At 41.7% G+C, this 20,481-nt stretch overlaps 1 protein-coding gene across 5 annotated transcripts in view; it reads right to left on the bottom strand.

Moving 5' to 3' along the window:
* FANCC (FA complementation group C) overlaps nt 1-20,481 on the bottom strand; it is a 289,432-nt gene that overhangs the window by 30,196 nt on the left and 238,755 nt on the right. For all 5 annotated transcript variants that reach the window (XM_081236412.1, XM_081236414.1, XM_081236415.1 and 2 more), the window contains exon 8: nt 8,242-8,398. In XM_081236412.1, the coding sequence (XP_081092538.1) occupies nt 8,242-8,398 (157 nt within the window). The remainder of the gene's footprint in view (nt 1-8,241; nt 8,399-20,481) is intronic.

The raw sequence follows: 20,481 nt of genomic DNA, 5'->3' as shown, positions 1-20,481 counted from the left end.
ATTTTAATCTAAAAGAAACCAACTAAAGTTTTTCATAGATAAATTCATTATATACTCAGAGTGATTTGGCAGAATTCAAACTGAAGAGAGGCAGAAGAAAGGCAGGTCCAATAGAAGAGAGGCAGAATATTTTTTGGCTTTGATTTCAGACAAGTCAGTTAATCTCTCTGCTTTTCAGCCTCACTGTAAATAATAACAGTTATTAAAAGGTCACTGGATATATGCCCAGAAAATATCATGGAAGTTTCTATGTATTCATAATGGAAAAATCAAACAAGAAGGGAAAAGCAGGGCTTCCCTGGGGGCACAGTGGTTAAGAATCTGCCTGCCAATGCAGGGGACACGTGTTTGAGCCCTGGTCCAGGAAGATCCCACATGCCATGGAGCAACTAAGCCCATGGGCTACAACTACTGAGCCTGCATGCTAGAGCCTGCACACCACAACTACTGAGCCTGTGCACCACAACTACTGAAGCCCGCGTGCCTAGAGCCCGTGCTCCACAACAATAGAAGCCACCGCAATGAGAAGTCCACGCACTGCAACGAAGAGTAGTGCCCGCTCACCGCAACTAGAGAAAGCCCGTGCACAGCAATGAAGACCCAACACAGTCAAAAAATAAAATAAATAAATTAAAAAAAAGAAGGGTAAAGCAAACTGTACTGTCTTGAAGAAATGTGATTCATCAAATTTGCCAGAACGATTTTTCAGTCTTATATATAGACAATGTGTGTTTAAGACCAAACAACACTGTCATGTGACACATAGAGCCTAAAAATGCATTGATAGAAAATAAGACTAAAATTGAAAATGGTAAAATAGAACCGTTCCCTTTGTTCTAAATGGTTTAACTACTCCAGAACCACTCTATAAATTTGATGCTAGTAGAAAATCATTCAATACTGATTACAGGGATTTCCAAATGGCAAAGAAAAGGCTGATCCAACATGTAGAACAGGGCTACCGTGAAAAGCAAGGGGGAAAGCAAGAAAGCTCTAACTCAGTTTGGTGAAAGAGGACAAGAGCTTGGACATGCTCTTCTTTTATGCAGTGTTTTCTAGCAAAACAGCTCAATCAAATGTTTTAAATATCTGAAGACTGTGTGGAATCTTACTGTTCTCTCCATGCCAATGGACTCTCCTTTTAGATTTCTTTCTGTCCAAATATTTCAGACCTTTGGTTGCTCTCAACCTGCTTCTACAACCTGTTTTAGCTTTTAAAACAGATAAGATGTTAGGAGGCAGGGGAACCTCCTGGAGGTGACCAGGCTTGAAACAGCAATGGCAGAGATTTTGATTTAAAAACCAGTCTCCCTCGCCACTCCAGAGTTGTGAACAGCTTTCTCATCTGCAGCCTTTATGGATGGTTTTAAAAATGACACTCTTCGGGCTTCCCTGGTGGCGCAGTGGTTGCGAGTCCGCCTGCCGATGCAGGGGACACGGGTTCGTGCCCGGTCCGGGAAGATCCCACATGCCGTGGAGCGGCTGGGCCCGTGAGCCATGGCCGCTGAGCCTGAGCGTCCGGAGCCTGTGCTCCGCAGCGGGAGAGGCCACAACAGTGAGAGGCCCGCGTACCGCGAAAAAAAAAAAAAGACACTCTTCACACTTCCCAAGCACATAATTTCAAGGTCAGTGAGTCCCCTCATGAAGCCCGGAGTGCTCACAGGCCAGGCATGTGTCCCAGTGACATCAAATCACAAAAGCAAACGTAAGCCGCTTTTCTTATCAAGGGAATCCTCTAAATAGAATTAAAGTCTTAATTTATGCTCCTCTGGAAGCCATAAATTCCCCCCCTAAATCTTTACAGCATCCATGTGAGGGAAGAGGCAAACATTTAACCCCTCTATATCCTGTTTTATTTTTAAAACGGGACCCTAACATGAACACAACAGGTCACTCTGCAACCCAGAGCTCCACACCCTAGCTCCGAAGCCCCACAATCCAGGCAATTATCTTTCCTGTTAAAATGAAGACAGAAAAGAAAACCTTTCTTGAAAATGAGAACAGAAAAGAAAACCTTTCTTGGGTTCCATCTGTTTGCCTGTTTTTCTCCATCCTACCAAAATCTGTTCCTTCTCAAGCTCTTCTCTTCTCCATATGGTCTAACGATTTCCGTGTACAGATTATTTCAAGTCTAGGGAAACTATGTTACTAGGAGGCCATCAATAACAGGAGATATGCCCTTCTTCTCTCCCCTCACGCTGCCCCCAATTCTTTCACTGAACGTCAGAGGATGACTGGAAGACGATGACGGTGAGCTCCAGACTCTGGTTTCCTTTTCTTATGGACCAGATTGTTCTGGGGTGCTCATCCCCTTACCTCTGCCACAGCTACCCAGAACTGCGTTGCTCATCTCCTCTCTGCCCAGAAGGACAGCCCCTTCCCATCCCTCGAAAAAACAAGGGAAGACTAAGCAACATAGAGAAGTGCGCGGCGGCCGCGTTCTCTAGGCCTGCATTGTAGGCAGAGGTGCGGGAGAGGCCAGCTTGTCATTCTGTGCAGTGAACTGTACAGATAACATCAGTGCTTGCTCTCTGTCCTTAGTGTCTAACCTGTTTTCATCCCGGTTCATCAATGATTATTACAAGCCACCTGCCACTTGAAAAAGGCCCAAGAACATGGAAGAACAAAATTCTCAGGAAGGAATCTTTCCTTTTTTCTATCATTTTTTGATTATTTGTGTGTGTGAGAAAGAAAGAGTATGGGTAAAGGGATGAAAAAGAATACAAACCAGAAAGGGAAATTATACTATGATTTGAGGTAATTCACAGAGAAAAGTGAATGCCTCTCATAAAAAACAAAAAGGCAGTGAAGACACAGAAAAAAGAAATTCTCAAGCCATCTACATTGATCACCCTTCATAGATATTTTTCCTAAAAAAATAAAGAGAGAAATTTCAGGTGAGAGATAAACTGAAGTTCAGTAAGCCTGGGATAGCTTCTCTTTCATCATCTATTTTTATGTAGTTTTATATAGTTCACTCTGGAATGGAGTTTTTTGTTTTTAATTAATTGCTGATGAGACGCTTTTCCTCCAGTTTATGCGACAGCCGGCAATCACGTCCCACTGTGTAGCTGACTCTTCCAAACCCTTGACAGGGAGGAGCCCTTGTCTTAATATATAAGTTAAAAGGTGACTATTCATCAAGACATAACACTCTTCTTTAAAAAAAAGACTCTTCATAAGTTTCATTTCAAAAAACTCCTTTACTGAGTTCAAAAACAATTTGGTTTTAAAAAAATCTACTTATATAAAAAATCTTCACCTGCCATGTAAAATAAGGGACCTTTATAAACATGTATTTTCTTTTATTATGCCATTTTCTTCATTTCTTTCAAATACCAAACTTAAGACGGTAAATATCCCTTTTGCATTTTAAGATCTGTTTTGTTTCAAAACATTCACATTTCTTTCAACAAATTTGAGCTTGGAAAAATGATTCTTTCTTTTTAATCTTTACCAGATGTTGTTTATACTACAAGCAATTTTTTTTCAGTACTCCATAATGCAATTATTGTTTAATTAGTGATAAATCTGTCATTTCTGGGCTTAAAAAAAAAATTAACAAGTACCAAATGTACTTTTGTATTTTAAATTTATCCGTGCTCTCTGAGAGGGTTAAGACACAGGGATGCCAGCTCTGGAAGCAGAGCAAAATCCCCCAAATCTGAAGTTCCTCTTCTAGCCTCGCCCAGTGGCCTCTATCCTGTTGGTTTGTGTAGCCTGAGTGGGGAAGATAGCTCTTCAGCCCCCTGCTGCTTCTTGCCTCAGCCTCTGAGTGGCAGTGACCTCCCAGGTCAACTACTGCCCTGTTTTGTTTTCTCTTTTTGGTTTTTTTGTTTGTTTGTTTCTCTCCCTTCATCCCTGACTGGCTGCCAAGTCCTGCATCCCCAGCAGTGAAAACAGAACCTGAGATCTAGGCCTCTTTCTTTACAGACAATGCTGGGTGATCTGGTGCCCCCCTGAGGTCGATGCTGGAAAGTGCAATTACTGCCTGAGATTTTTTTTTTTTTTTTTTACCTCTTAGCTACAAAAAGAAACCACCTCCACTCTTTTCTATTCGATCACTGCTAAGTTATCTACCTCAGCTTTTGTTAAATTACATGCATCACATTAAAGAGCTCAAAAAAGAAATGCTTAAAAGACTGCTAATGAGAAAACAGGAAAAGAAAACCCTAGAACATTAGTAAGAAGTTATTCAAACAGAGAAAACTGACATCATCCAGGATGTGGAGTTAACTCTTCAGTATAATTTTTTATTAAAGGGCAGCTGTGTTTGGAATTTTGTGTAAAAGAAGTTTCTTTTTCTTTTGGAAGTGGCTATGATTGCTATCTGGAGAATGAAAAAAAAAAAGAAGCCATCTTATCTCATATGAGGGAGGTCAAGCAGGACACTGAGGTATCTGCATGTTTATTATTCTTAAGCTCTTATTAGATCAAGAACTAGTTTTTCACCCTATCTTTATTGAGGTATACTTGACAAGATAAAGAACTAATTTTAAGGGCGCTATGAAGAGAATACTAGGAGTGTTTCCTGATTTAAAATCTGAATTAACAAAACCACCCCCCCCGCCCCACCCCCTCACTCTTTCGTGGGCAAATCTCTAGATCCCGCTGGAGGGGCCAGCCAGCGAAGGATCAGATGGGAGGGCATGGGAACCAGGGTATATCCTGGCCCTGGCATGCAGCAGGGCAGCCAAGCACAGTGCCACCCAGCCAGCACTTTTCATTCAAATGTGGAATATAAACAATAGCATTCTGGGCTCCACAAACAGAATTGTAACTGCAAAACATAACATCCTTCTGATTTGGGGCCAGCCTTGGGAAACCAAACAGTGCCAAGAAAGCTGAATAATTAGCAAGTGGCTTTCACTGCTTTTGGTGACATCAGTTTTTAAGGTCAGGTCTGAAGCTACGGATTAGGTCTTCCATTGCCTGTTCTGTCAAGGGACACACAAGACCATCTGCTTTTGAAAAGTGTCAGTCTGCTCAGTAGATGACAAACTGAGGTTAATACCTTGGTTTATTTAGGAGCACCAAATGTGGCAGGTGGGCATGTACTTGGGGGAGGTCCAGCCCACGAGAGCCAAAGGGTGAGTCTCAAAAGTAAACAGGTTTTGAAAACTTACTTTTATTTTAGAAGTCAAAAACATATACATGGGGCTTCCCTGGTGGCACAGTGGTTGGGAGTCCGCCTGCCGATGCAGGGGACACGGGTTCGTGCCCTGGTCTGGGAGGATCCCACATGCTGCGGAGCTGCTGGGCCCGTGAGCCATGGCCGCAGAGCCTGCGTGTCCGGAGCCTGTGCTCCACAACGGTAGAGGCCACAACAGTGAGAGGCCCGTGTACCGCAAAACAAAACAAAACAAAACACATATACATGCACTTAGAATTCAGGTCATTATTAGGTTAGTGCCTTATTATTTATAGTCTTAATGGAAAATACCATGCCTCGTGTCCTTGAGAGGCCAAACAACATTTGGGGAGATTATTTCACTTTGTACAACCTGTACTACACTTTTATCTTTTGTTTTTGCAACATCTTGGTAACTATAGAATTTCTAGGGCTAATTCTGGATAGTCCCAAGAGACGGAAACATAATTAACAGTGCTCCATATAAAATACAAGTTATGTAGACCATCACACTTTAATTACTCTCAGAATCCAGCTCTAATGTAATAGGCATCGAGTTTCTTCTGGAGGAAAGTACAACAGTCCTGTGTTAGCTGAGTCTTCAAGATCTCTCTGATACTTATGCACGGTCCTGTCACTGCACCAAGATATTGTGCTATGATAAATGAATCAGATGATGCAATTAGGAAGCAGGTTCTTCAGGTTACCCTTCCAATCACTCAGTCACGTCACAGGCTTATTCCAGCCTGCCTGGTTTTTTGGCCCAGTATGCCTGAGGAGAGCAGCCCACGCCAATCAAGGACTTGCAGCTCTGTATTATAATTACCTCCTTGAACCATAAGGCACAGAGGGGTTACATCCTGCCAATGCCACAATAAATTAAACCAAATAACACCCTCTGGAATCCCCCCTTTAACCATAATGGAAGCTCTGAATGTCTACACACATGATCCTGATAAATGCTTTTGGTAAATCAACTGACTTCAAAACTGTTTGGGGGAAATCATTTTACACTGTAAATTGGAGACCGAAGGTTATACAATGCGGTGTTTAATGGGAGCACCTGCTCTCTCTCTCATACACAGTATCCTGTGTTTACTGAAGTGCTGCTCAGGCCCTAGGGCCACAGGGAAAAGGACGCAAAGAGGCTCAGAGAAGAATCACAAGGTTGCTGAATCAAACCAACTTAGAGAAGTCGATGAAACTGGAATTTTTCTATAGGGAGAAGACTTAAAGGAAATTTAATGAGAACCTTGAAAGCAAGAAAAGAGCTCAGTTACTATATTTTGCCACTGAAAAAGGACCAGAGAAAATTAAATTATAGCATGTATATTTAAGTTAGAAATAGATTTACCTGATAATAAAGGTAATGTTTTGAATGGGTTGCCAGAGGCTTCTAAAAGCCTTTGTTTATATTGAATTTTATTATAATTATTTTTATATAAAGTGCCTTCTTATTTTTCACCATAATATGCAACTCTTTTGAATGATGAGGTCAAGGAGAATTTTCCTAAAAGTAACTCTCTTTGGGCTCTCTCAGTCTTTATACCTATCTTCTTTTCTTTTTTTCTATCAAACACTATAAACTTCTAAATCAGTTGGGTTCAATTTGTGCCAGCTAGCTTGCAGATGAAAGCATCTTGGCTGCTGGTGACTACAACACTATCCATGGTCACCTGGGAGGCCCCAGAATGGGAAGGCAAAGGGGAGCCCAGGAAATAGAGAGAAGGCAAGCACGGCCATGGTCACACACGTGAGCTGGTAGGGACTGATCAGGACCTAAAAAGAGAACTGGGATATTGTAAGAAGGCAGCAGATTCAATTATGATTCTCTTACACAGCCTCCAATTTAAAAGAGAAAGAAAAAAACCAGGAAGTTCTAAGTGAATTAAACAAATAGAAAGTGTCGGAGGGGGGGCTGAGCAAACTCAGCCAACCTTAGCGCACTCTATGCAGAGACTCACCCCCTGCCCAACACGCCTCAGCTCAGCAGGGAGGCACGCACTCTCCTCCGCCCAGTTTCCTGAACACCAACATAAGATTTGACGGTTCACCATCTCCCTCAAGCTAAGTTTCTCCATCTGTACAATAGGAAGCAAATCTCTGCCCCATATCTCCCCTAGGTTACAAAAGCTAATGAGAAAACATGTTAGAGCCCACTGAGGTTCCTGTAAGAGGCCCCAGAAGCATGACACCTCCTGTAGTTTTTTAATTGTTTTTTTCAGAGTGTGTTGGTCTTTATTCCTGTTCTTACAAAAATGCACATAAATACCAGAGCTGCCTCCCACAGAGGGAAAGCATCCCCATTGGTCGGTTCCGAGGACTGCCGGAGGGCCTGGGCCCCTGACACCGGATTAGGCAATGGGGCCCATTTGGCCCACTGAGCGCCCGACTTCCCAGGCCTGAGAAGTTCTGAGTAGAGGGGAGACTGGGCAGCCCCTGAATGGAGGGAGGGTTCAAGGCTGGCAGGCTGACACCAAAAGAAAACTGACAGAATTCTCAGTTGTTTTTGTTGTTTTAACCATTTTTCTGGGGTTTTGTTTTGTATCTTTTAAGTATTTTATTTTTCCTCTAGTGAAGGGTTAAAAGTTTATTTTTTGAATGCTTTTCTTTGTTAATTGATTCCTCCTATTGTTCATAAAATCCTCACTTTTTAAAACTTAACTTTTCATATGGAAATGAGAAATACTGTTTTAAAAAATTTGTTGTCCAAATGTCAGGTCAATTCTTGTGAATATGCAATATAAGGTGCAATGATCAAGTAAATCTCGAAGCTTGTCTTTTTTTTTTTGCCCATGCCACTCAGCTTGTGGGCTGGTGGGATCTTAGTTCCCCGACCAGGGATTGAACCTGGGGCCACAGCTGTGAAAGCACCAAGTCCTAACCACTGGACCACCAAGGAATTCCCTCACCTTATTTTTAATACATGCTCTAAGTATGCAGAAAAGCCCCCTACATTAGGCATTTCAAAAATAAAATGTAGATAGATGATTATTTTAAAGGTGCCAATCACTCTTAAGTTTACATTTTTTTCTGCTTGTGCTGACTAAAAGAAATGATACCCAGCATCGTCTTTAAGGATTTTCTCCTCATCAAAAACCAGCACATACCAGCGATGAATCTTTCATAAAGCATTCGATCCTCCTCAGAAAATTTCTGTCACTGGAGATAAGCTTTTCAAAAAGATGCAGCACTGTATTTTCAAGGCTGGGAAGGTGCCGAAGCCAGAGGCAGAGTATAGCTGACGTGGGGAGAGAAATCTTCTTCCTTTCAGTAAGAAATAAACAAAACTTTAATATAAATGAGTCACTGAAAAAAGAAGCAACTGACAAAGGATTAATTTCCAAAATATACAAACAGCTCATGGAGCTCAACATCAAAAAACCAAACAACCCAATTAAAAAATGGGCGGAAGATCTAAATAGACATTTCACCAAAGAAGACATACAGATGGCCAAGAGGCACATGAAAAGATGCTCAACATCACTAATCATTGGAGAAATGCAAATCAAAACTGCAATGAGGTATCACCTCACACCGGTCAGAATGGCTACCATCAAAAAATCTACAAACAATAAATGCTGGAGAGGGTGTGGAGAAAAGGGAACCCTCTTGCACTGTTGTTGGGAATGTAGATTGATACAGCCACTATGGAGAAAAGTATGGAGGTTCCTCAAAAACCTAAAAATAGAACTACCATACAACCCAGCAATCCCACTAACTACTGGGCATATACCCTGAGAAAACCATAGTTCAAAAGGACACATGTACCCCAATGTTCATTGCAGCACTATTTACAATAGCCAGGACATGGAAACAACCTAAATGTCCAACGACAGATGAATGGATAAAGAAGATGTGGCACATATATAGAATGGAATATTACTCAGCCATAAAAAGGAAAGTGGGTCATTTGTAGAGATGTGGATGGTGCTAGAGTTTGTCATACAGAGTGAAGTAAGCCATAAAGAGAAAAACAAATATCGTATATTAACGCATATATGTGGAATCTAGAAAAATCGTACAGATAAACCTATTTGTAGGGCAGGAATAGAGATACAGATGTAGAGAACGGACATGTGGACACAGTGGGGGAAGGAGAGGGTGGGTCGAATAGGGAGATTGGGTTTGACGTAGATACACTGCCATGTATAAAATGGATAGCTAGGGGGAACCTGCTGTATAACACACGGAATTCAGCTCGGTGCTCCGTGACGACCTAGATGAGTGGGATTGGGGGGTGGGAGGGAGGTCCAAGAGGGAAGGGATATAGGTATACATATAGCTGACTCACTTCACTGTACAGCAGAAACTAACACAACATTGTAAAGCAATTATACTCTAAAAAAAAAAAAAGAAAGAGTTCAAAATGCAATAACAAATCCAATCTGTGACTTTTTTTCATTATGGTCATAGTAGCAGTTAATATTTATAGTATCAACGAATATGTACCAAGTATCCCTTTGCAAATATGCTTCCACTTCAACTCAAGAAAAAAAAATGCTTTCAAAAGGACAAATAAATATATAGTGAAGGAAGAAAGAGAGTGGCAAAAAATGTGATGGAAAAAGGCCTTGAGATATCCAGGTAAATGCAGTCCCTAATTTAGGAAACAGTTATGTTTGAAAGTGCATCATAATGGTATAAAATGTGGAGTCGGACCTGGGTTTGAGTCCCAGAGCCACCACCTGCTCACTATATGACCTTGGGAAAGTTACTTAACCTCTAAACCTCAGTTTACTCATCTGTAAAACAGGCCTACCCCCCTCCTAGTGTTGTCAGAAGGATCAAATGCAATAATAACACATGTACAGTGAGTACTTAGAACAGTTCTTGGCACATAGTAAATATTTAATCACTGTATTTGTAAATCTGTTGAAAATTTTCTTTAGTAATAATTTCATAAAAGGTGGTTGGACTGGTTGATCCACAGCATGATACACTATAGACCCTAACCATTTTGTATAGTTACATTTCTATAGGATAATGTATTTGGAGATTCCTCCTATGTCAGGTCAGTGAATTAGGGATTCTACTTCTCCTGGGAGGGAGCACTAGGGGGACATCTGTCTAACTCTGAGTCACCGGCGGGGGGGTCCTCCCTGTGAATGCTGAGCCTATTCTGGCCTGGTGGAACTTGGCTTTCTTCTCTCGGCCCTGCTTTTCCAAGGCCTCCTGCCCTTTCACCTTCAGGACCACAGAGAGCAGAGTGCTTTTCCAGGTTCTACTAAAGATATTTACTGCTTTTAATAAGAAAAACGAAAGCTGGGGACACAAAGGTTTCCCATTACCCAACAACCCCTTCAGGGTCTTTCCCTTCACCATCACTTCTGGGCCATTTCTCTGCAGGAGCTGGCATGAAGCCCAGGGAATGGGTACAGGGACAGGGAATGAATAGGCGAAGACACAGGGTAGCAATTTCTAGTAGTTTCTTTTTGTTCTTCTCCCATAGCCTAACTCCTGTAGACCTTGTCCTAGATTAACTCTGGGGCAAGACTGGAAGAGGCTGAAGAATTGTAGGGTCTGTCACAGGAGCAGGCAGAAGGGCAGGAGAAAGGGAGGGAGGCATGGCCCTCATCCGACCCTCTTTATAACTCCCATCTCACCCTGAGCATCAGCCCTTCTGGGAAGTCTTACAGGACCCCCTTCCCTCACCTCTCCATACCTGGCAATGAAGAACTGCCATGGTGCCCCAAACTCGTATCACCTGGCACATTCTGGGGCCACACTATGGATGTCCTCTATTGCGGCACCAGTGCTTTGGGCTGCCATTCCCATGCCACCACCACCCCTGTTATACTCGATGGCAAGGAGCTGGTAGTCACGCATTCAAGGAAGATGACTAAGCACTTCCCGTGTGGCACTCAATGTGCTGGGTGCAGACCAAACAACTGGGAACAAACAGACCTAATCTGTATCCTTAGCGGTTTAGGGCCCAGTGGGAGGTATACATACATATATATATACACACACACACCAAACTGTGATAAAGGCAATGAAGGAAAAGGACAGGCTGAGGAAAAAGAGAATATCAGGAGGGGCCCAATTTAGATCAGGTGGTCAGGGACAGCTTCTCCAGTTGAGTTTAGCTAGAGACTAGCTTGGTGGGATAGGCAAGGTGAAGAGTAGTGGGAAGAGCACCTCAGCAGAGGGAACAGCAGCTGTGTCAGAAGAGAGCAAAGGTGAGGCGGCCTGTGATGAGGCTGTGCAGGACCACAGGCAAGGCAAGGGTCTGGTGTTTTATTCTGGCCCAGGTTTTTTTTTTTTTTTAAATGTATTAATTAATTAATTTTTGGCTGCATTGGGTCTTCGTTGCTGCACGCGGGCTTTCTCTAGTTGCGGTGAGCAGGGGCTACTCTTCATTGCAGTGTGCGGGCTTCTCATTGCAGTGACTTCTTTTGTTGCACAGCATGGGCTCTAGGTGCGCATGCTTCAGTAGTTGTGGCACGTGGGCTCAGTAGTTGTGGCTCGCGGGCTCTAGAGTGCAAGCTCAGTAGTTGTGGTGCACGGGCTTAGTTGCTCCACAGCATGTGGGATCTTCCCAGACCAGGGCTCGAACCCGTGTCCCCTGTATTGGCAGCCGGATTCTTAACCACTGCGCCACCAGGGAAGCCCTGGACCAGAAGGTTTTAAACAGAGAAGTGCCACGATCCAATTTACATTTCAAAGATCACTCTGATTGCTGCATGGAGAACTCAGTTCAGGGTGGGTGCAGATTTCCGGGGGGAGCTGGTGTTAGCTTGGACCTGGGTGGCACTGGAGAAGGAGAGATAATGTAGTCTAGCAGTAATATCAAGAGATATTGGCAATGAATTTGATGAGAGCTGGTGAAGATGAGGTAGGAATCAAGGCTGTCGCAAGTTTCTTGAGCTGCAAGATGGATGGACATACCATTTAGTCAATGGAAAGAAGGGAAGAAAAGATTTGTGAAGGATTTACTGAGAGCTTAGTTTGGGGTGTGTGAATTTAGAACGTCTGAGGCACAATCCAACAGAGGTATGACGCAGGTCCTTGAGTATCCAAGTTGTAAGTTCTGGGGAGAGATCTGGGCTGAAGATCTATATTAGGGAGCTGTCAGCTGGCATGGAGCAGCAAGAGAATGGAGGAGAACTCTGAGGGACAGAGGTCTGAGTGGGGAGAGGGCCCAGGTCTGTGCCCCAAGGAGTTTCAACAGGTAAAGGAAGAGATGGAGGAGCTGCAGACAGAAGGAGGAGTGCTATGGTAATCTCTAGGTCCATCCATGTTGCTGCAGATGGCATTATTTCATTCTTTTTTTTGTGGCTGAATAAAATTCCATTGTGTATATGTAAAAAAAAAAAAAAAAGAAGGAGGAGTGCCAGACAGACAGGAGACAGAAGCAGAGAACCATGTCACCAAGGAAGAGAAGGCCAGTCCAGCTGTGACCAAGTCTGCGGAGAGGCTGAGGACATGCGGAGGGGAGCACGAGCACTGCATCGGGCAGGCCCTTTGTGACCTCCCCAAGAAAAGTGCTGGATGGGGATGGAGTGATGGAAGCTGAAGGCAGAGTCCATGAGGAGAAGAGTGGAAGTGCAGCCAGCATTGCAGACTGGTCTTCAGAGGTATGGCTGTGCTAGGAGTGAGTGACAACAGGAAGCCACACAGGGTGGTGGCCTTGTGTGTTCCTGAAAGGTGGTGTTTTAGGCTGACTGCTGATGGGCTGGATGAAGAGGAGCTGGAGAGGCTGAAGGGCCAGTAGCTGCCATTTATTAAGGTCTCACCTGGAACAATGCTAAGCATTTTACTTGTATTTTAATCCTCATAACAACCCTACAAAACAGGTACCATTATTATCCTTATTTTTTGAGGTTGGAGTGGGACCGAGGGCTCACAGCCACGATTTGAACTTAGGAGGTCTGGTGCTGGAGCCAGTCCTCAGCCTCAAGTCATACATAAGCCTCTCCACTCTGCAGGCAGGAGAGTGGAGGATGTTGCTCAGAAGCTGGGGCCTGGTACAGGGGTGAGAGCAGACAGTTTTCCCGGGTGAGCCAGATGCCTGGACTCTGTGTTCACTCCCTTCAGTGTCTAGGGAAGTCTTTTCAAAAGTCCAGGCTATCAGCCAATTTTAGCCACATTAACAGACGCCTGGGAAGGGATTTCTGTCCAGCTTTCTTGAGGAAGAAGAACACCCCTTGGGAGTAGGGAGAGGGTGTCTGTAGCCTCTGTCTCAGAGCCAGAAAGCCGCTGAGAGGCAGGGAAGCTCTGAGGTGCAGGGGGAAGAGCTTGGCCGCACAGTGGCCCCTCCCTTCCCAAATAACACCTGCTCTCATCACAACTTATCTTTTTTGAGGTTCTATGTGAAATAAATATGTACATCATTAGAAAAGTTTCTCACTTCAGTGAGAGTTCTTCAGAGGCAGTCCCATTCCTAAGCCCTCTGAGCAGCAATATGCACAGTGTAATTTCTATCATGAGGTCATGGTGGCCGAGTGATGCCCAGTGCACAGAGGCAGAAGCTGTTAAGAATGATGAACAGTAGATAGATATGAACAAATGTAAAAGGAAGCTAGTGTAAAATGGTAGTTCCAGCAAATATCTGAATTAAAAGACATTGCTCAGTTATAAAATTACATAAGAGTTGTGTAAGTTCTATACTCAAATCAGTAAGTACATAATATTTTTGTTCTATTCTCAGACACAGTTTGAAAAATGTATATGTTAACAATTGTCTTTTTATTACCCTTGATTCATAGCACACTCTACTAATTGCTGTAAATGATTAAATCTATGGGCTCATGTTTAGTATTTGAATCATCTATTAACAAAAAAAAATCAAATTTTCTCTAAAACATCAAAGACTTAACTACAATTAGTCTTGGATGAAGAAATTACCAAAGCAACATGATCTTAATATATTGCATAACAGAATTTGGCTGGACTGTAAATGTAAATTATATATAATTTACATTATATATAAATTATATCTCAATAAAACCAGGAAAAAAGAAGGCAAATTATAAAAGAAGAAGTGCAAATGGCTAATAAAAATATGCAGATTTTCAACCTTATTAATAGTATAGAAGGGTAAACTAACACATCAAGGAGATATCATTTTTTCATGCTCACATCAGCAAATGTTTAGATGAATGATAACATCCAGTGCTAAAGCAGGTATAGGATATGGGTGTTCTCAGAAGTGGGACAGGGAATGGCTTTGCCCTTTTGGTTAAGTCATGTGATACCACCTAATAAACTGTAAAATACACATATCCCTAGTCATCATAACCATACTTTTGTGAATCTGCCTGGCAGAAATAAAAGCATTAGTTAGAAGGTATTTATTGCAGCAATATTCTAAAGAAAAAATTAGAAACAACTTGAATGTATCCATTGGCAAATAGCTAAATAAATTAAGGTCCATTCATAACAGGAAATATGTTCCTATGTTATAATGAATTGGATCTATATCCCTTGAGGGATATCCAAGATATGTTGGTTAAAAAACAGGTTCCAGAGTCATGTGTATGATGCAATGCTGTTTTCCTTTTTTTTAAAAAGCTTATTAAAAAAAGAGAGAAAATTGTTTCACATAGATTTCTAATGTTTACAAGAATATAAGGTATGGTTACCAGAAGTATTACAGTGTGATAAGGAGGGGATAATTGACATTTTCTGTATATACTTCTGCATTGTTTGACCTGACCTGATAAAATGTATATATTTCTGTGGAAATGTTAAAGAGCCAATAAAGTAAAAAAAGAAAAACGTTTTTAGGGACACTGAAAAATTTCATTCTATTCAACATGTGTTAGTTACAGAAACTCTAAGGCTGTCCTTTTCCTACTCTGTCTATAGTTATTCCATCCATCTAGCCTGGATACTGATCAAAATGACAAATTCAAGAAAAATAGATTAAGATTAAAAACTTGGCTCTCCAAAATTCCTACCTAATAATCACAGGAAGTTTTCTGCATTATAGCTGTTTTATAATTTCTGACACAGAGCAGGAGAGGCCTGGACAGGACACTCTACCCTGTCCAACATCTCCTGCTATTAGACTCTTCTGGACAGATGCCTCCTGGACATTTAAAAAACTGTACTTTGTTTCCCTAAATGCTCAATTTAGTGAGTTAGTTGTGTACCCCATCCTCTTGAAAAATATGTAATTAGGTAAAGAAATTGGTCCAGATGCTTATTAAATAATTTTGGCTCCAAATGTTTTTTATAGCAAAACCAGAATATGGAATTCAATACTTTGCAAGAGAGGTTCCGGAGGGCGGCGATCATCGGTAGGGAATGTGTTCTAACACTGTTTGAGAGGTAGAGGAGAGAAAGGAGCTTCCTTACTCAAGAGGAACACAGGCAGTGTTCCATCTTTCCAAACCAGAAAGAGATCAAGGGCTGCCTGGGCTGCCGGAGTAGCCCAAAGAAATCAGGACCAACTTTTTTGGAGAACTGCTTAATTCCAAGGACCCGGAAAGAATATTCTCTATTACATTTCAAAGGTGTATTTCCATGAAAGCTTGATCGAAGAAGTATATCAAATTTGAGGAAACTGTGCCATCATTATCACTTATATGTGCAGAGAAGTCACTTCTTAAAGCAAAGAGCAGCAATACCAATCAAAGGAAATGTACAAATCCCAACATACTGGAATGTCTATTACAAATCAGTATCAGCAGGTTTTTATTTGAAAAGTAAACTTTTTCAATAACTAATTTTGTGATCATATCTTAGTAAGACTAAAAAAAAAGAAAAAAAAAGAGGATGCCAGGATAGATAGAAATGGGAGTATTAGTTACTACTACTGCTTTGCTAACTTTTTGTCCTTGGTATTACACTAGCTTTTCTTCGTTTAGACATTCATTTATACTGACAATATTTAAAGCCTGATTTTTCTTTCTTTTTTTTTTCCGGCCGTGCTGCACGTTTTTTGGGATCTTAGTTCCCGAGTCCTAACCACTGGATTGCCAGATTTAAAGCCTTAAAGCGATTTTTTCTTATCGGAGCTGATAAAACACAAAACTAGAAGCTTGGTTGAAGGTTAGCCTTTTCTTGTAATTTATTTTTTTCTTATTTAGCATCTTTGAAGGCTGTATTAGCTTTTTCAGCAATGGAAATTTAGCTACATCTGGACTTAGTTCAGTGATAATTTCATTAGGAGGAAAAGATATAAGCTTGAGAAAACCTAATAAAACATTATCAAAAATAATATAATTATTATTAAAGTCAACAACAATAATAACAGCACAAGCTAACAGTTATTGAGTATCTATTTTGGGTGCCAGGCACCGTGCTAAACATTTTATAGGCACTAGGCCCATTTAAATATGTTTCAGTGTGCCTGGGACAGGTTTGTGTCTGTTATCCCACCATAATTATAATAGGTACCTCTTTTAACTCTCAAAAGTGTCACGGTCTACAATTTATAAGTGTATCATCACCCTATTTGACACTCACAGTTACTGCATGCGGTCAGTTGCTTGGGCAGTCACACACCCACTCTTTCTTTCATTTGTTCATTGGCTCATTCATTCCAGTATGTAGAAGAAATTCTCCAACTAGTTATCAAACTTCTCAATATTTCTGAAGCAATAGATTTATGTTTACCTTAGAGGCCATGTCATGCAGAATTACTTGTACTCCACAAACTTATGAAAGGATTGCAGCAGCCCTCCCAGAAAGGTTTTACACAATGTGCAGCCTGCAGGTGGCTATTACGGCAACCCCAGGGATAGACTTAAGGAGTTTGGTTTGACTTTTAAGCCAAGAAATTATAAAGTTCCTCTAGGTTATCTAAACTGCAGAGAGGAGCAAGCATCTGCTGTTTAAAAGAAGACAGGCTGCCCATTTCTGAAAATACATGACTGTATTTGGCAGCCAAGGCCAAAGACACCCAACCAATTGTAAACCAGATGAAATTCCACTGGTGATTGTGGTAAGCAAACAGTTGGAAGGCTAAACACAGGGCAGGGCACCTTGGTCAAAGAAAGTACATGGTTTCTAAATGACCACGCAGCACATTTGGGGAACTCTTCAAGGGGCTGGGGAAAAGGGGGTACCAGTGAGGAGGTGGTAATGTGAATCAGCCTCCCCGTGTCAACATGTGGCTGGGATGCTCTGTCTATGGGAAAGTGTCCATGGAAAGGCTCCAGTCCTTACGCCACTGCTTGGGGAACTTGCTGAGCTGAAGCCATAAGAATTGGACAAGCTGAAGACCACCCAGCATTTCTCGACAGTCTGTCTCCTGTGGATTAGCAGACATAATTTTCCAAACCAAATAAATTTTATTAGTTACTGAGGGAGAACATGCTATCACAAGTAAAATAAATAGCAAAGGAGTTCAGGTCTACTCATGGAGCCGCTACCCTCAGCTTTCCATCTGAGCACTGCTGGTCGAGGAAGAGTGGCTATTCTCTAAGCAGGCCTCCTTCTCGCCAGTAATTTCTGATGCAACTTTGTGGGGTTTCACAGAGGATACCAAGGGGCATTCTCCTTCTTATTCCCTTTAATCCAACTCTTGTTGAAAAACTGGAAATACAAGTTGTTAAGACCATATTCTTCAATAAGATGTATTACTAAATAAATCAGAAATAGAGCTACCAAGGTGAAATGCAAAGAGCATTTTACTTAAAAGTAAATACTGTGAATAATTGCTTTGGAGGGTAAAAAATGAAATTTGCTGGGGTGAGCCACTAGAACCTGCAGTGTGTACTCAGGTAAATGATGTGACGGACACATGCATGTGGAGCACACTTACCACATTATACAGACTTTCAGATTGATTATTACCCAATATCTTACATAAATAACAAAGATAACTGATCAGACTCCTCAGCAAGTTCAGACTCTTGGATAAATTTTGACATAAGTTTAAAGTAGACAGAAAAAAAGACTTCATATTTTTAACCATGAAAATTATGTTCTGACCTTTTTTTTTTTTTTTTTGGTGGTATGCAGGCCTCTCACTGATGTGGCCTCTCCCGTTGCGGAGCACAGGCTCTGGACGCGCAGGCTCAGCGGCCATGGCTCACGGGTCCAGCCGCTCAGCGCATGTGGGATCTTCCCGGACCGGGGCACGAACCCGTGTCCCCTGCATCGGCAGGCAGACTCTCAACCACTGTGCCACCAGGGAAGCCCCTGACCTTTTTTTAAAGCATCAAATAATTTAACATTCTATATCTCTTTCTAAATCTTCCCTTAACAAATTCCTGAGTTATAACTTTCGAAAAAATGAAATTAAAATATACATTATAATTTTTAGGAATTATCTATGAAAAACAACAAATACTCTACTGGTAACTACCTCTTCTGAAAGAATGATGGCAGCTTTGAGGTTGTTCACTTTCCAAATGTAATAAATCAATTTGAAAATGGGAAGAAGATCCACTTACTACAGCATAAATAAATAAATGAAACCATTAGGAATAAGAAATGTCTAAAACCTATATGTGAAAAATATGTAAAAGACTCCTTAAGATCATAAAAGTAAACCTGAACAAAATGGAAAAACATAAGTGTTCTTGGATAGGTGGATAGAAACCCTTAACATCATAAAGTTGTCCATTCTTCCTCGGTTAATCTACATATTCAACACGAGCCTCCCTCCAAATAACATGAGCTGACTTTCCTGGAACTAGACAAATTGGTTTCAAAGTTTACTTGAAAGATAAGACAATCAAGAATTGCCAGAAAAAACCAGAAAAAGAAGAGAAATGAGTGGGAAATAGCCTTACTTTATATTAGAAAGACTCTGTTATTAAATCAAAGTGGTACTGATGTGTAAATATATGATAGGCCAAAGAAACAGAACAGAAAATAATAAAACAGGCCTAAATGCATACAGAAATTAAGTACAACTCAATCCACGGATAAGGAGGGTTAACTGTACTACCAACTGTACTCTGCCATTTTACATAAGGGACTTGAGCATCTGTGGATTTTGGTATCCACGGGCATCCTGAAACCAATCCCCCATGGATACTGAGAGATGACTGTATATGACTAAGGGAGCATCTTAAGTCGGTGGAGGGTTGAGGGGGTGAATGCACCCTTTATCACACTCAAGGTGGTAGCATGCTCTGTAACCTGAGAGTGGGGAAAAGCAACAAAATTACTTCAAGAAATAATTTGCAAAACAAAAGGAACCTATAGATTGAAAGAGATTTGTGAACCCATCAACCAAATGCAATGTGTGGACTTTGGACTCTTAATTCCAAAAAACCAAACAGAAGAATTTGTTCTCTGCCTAAATACGTGGTGATGATCATGAATCAGTGTCAATTTAAAAAATGGTACTGTAGTTAATGTTTTTAAAAAATGTACCATAGAGACTTCTGGTTTCCCATTCTGCATGTCAGGAGCTTGTAAGTCACCACTTCGTCCTAACAAAAGTAAAAAGCAGAACAGACAGAAAAATCAACAACTCTTCTTGCATCCTTAAGAGAAGGGAGGACACAGGGCAAACCTTGGTCCCCGAGACTGGAGATAATAGGTAAGCGGATACAGGGAATCATGGCTGACTGGAGCAGAGATCCACAAGTAGAAACCACCACAGGCACCAGTGCTGGGTAGGAAAACCTGAACTGGAATTAGCAAATGACTGGAGGGTCAGTGTGAACAACTCTGAGAGTTAAAAACTCCAGGGAGGGCTTCCCTGGTGGCACAGTGGTTGAGAGTCCGCCTGCCGATGCAGGGGATGCAGGTTCGTGCCCTGGTCCAGGAAGATCCCACATGCCATGGAGTGGCTGGGCCCGTGAGCCATGGCCGCTGAGCCTGAGCGTCCGGAGCCTATGCTCCGCAATGGGAGAGGCCACAACAGAGAGAGGCCCGCGTACCGCAAAAAAAAAAAAACAACAACACTCCAGGGAGACTCAGTCCTAGAGGGGCCCCCACAATACTGTGAGATTTACCTCCAGGAGTTCCCACCAGGTTCACATAGTAAATATCAGAGAAAAAGTCACCCCTGCTTTAGGCAGAAAGAGGGGAAAGGGAATCACTTTTAAATACAACAGAGCTCTCTGTTTTTCTTAACAAGGCCTGACCTCAGGAGTATTATCAGAGCCTAACTGACCAGGGGGAAAGAAATAACCACTTCCAGACAGCTCTAGGCATACTATCCCACTTAAGAGGAAGAAAAAACTGAGAAAAACTTATGAAGTTCCCAGTGCAGACAGGCTCACTGAAAGACTGAGACCTAATCTTAAGAATATAGAACACTTCCCCTCCCCTCACATCTCACCACCACATTACAAAAAGCCTATTTACAGCAGTTCCTTTTACTTAGTACACATCTTGTCCAGCTATTAAGAAAAAAATAACTTGACATACCAAAAGGGGAAAGAAACACAATTTGAAGAGACAGAGGAAGAATCAGAACCAGACATGGCAGA

Source organism: Mesoplodon bidens, assembly GCF_964165515.1.
Source record: "Mesoplodon bidens genome assembly, chromosome: 6".
Taxonomy (NCBI): Eukaryota; Metazoa; Chordata; class Mammalia; order Artiodactyla; family Ziphiidae; genus Mesoplodon; species Mesoplodon bidens.
This window is presented reverse-complemented; position numbering and strand designations above follow the sequence as displayed.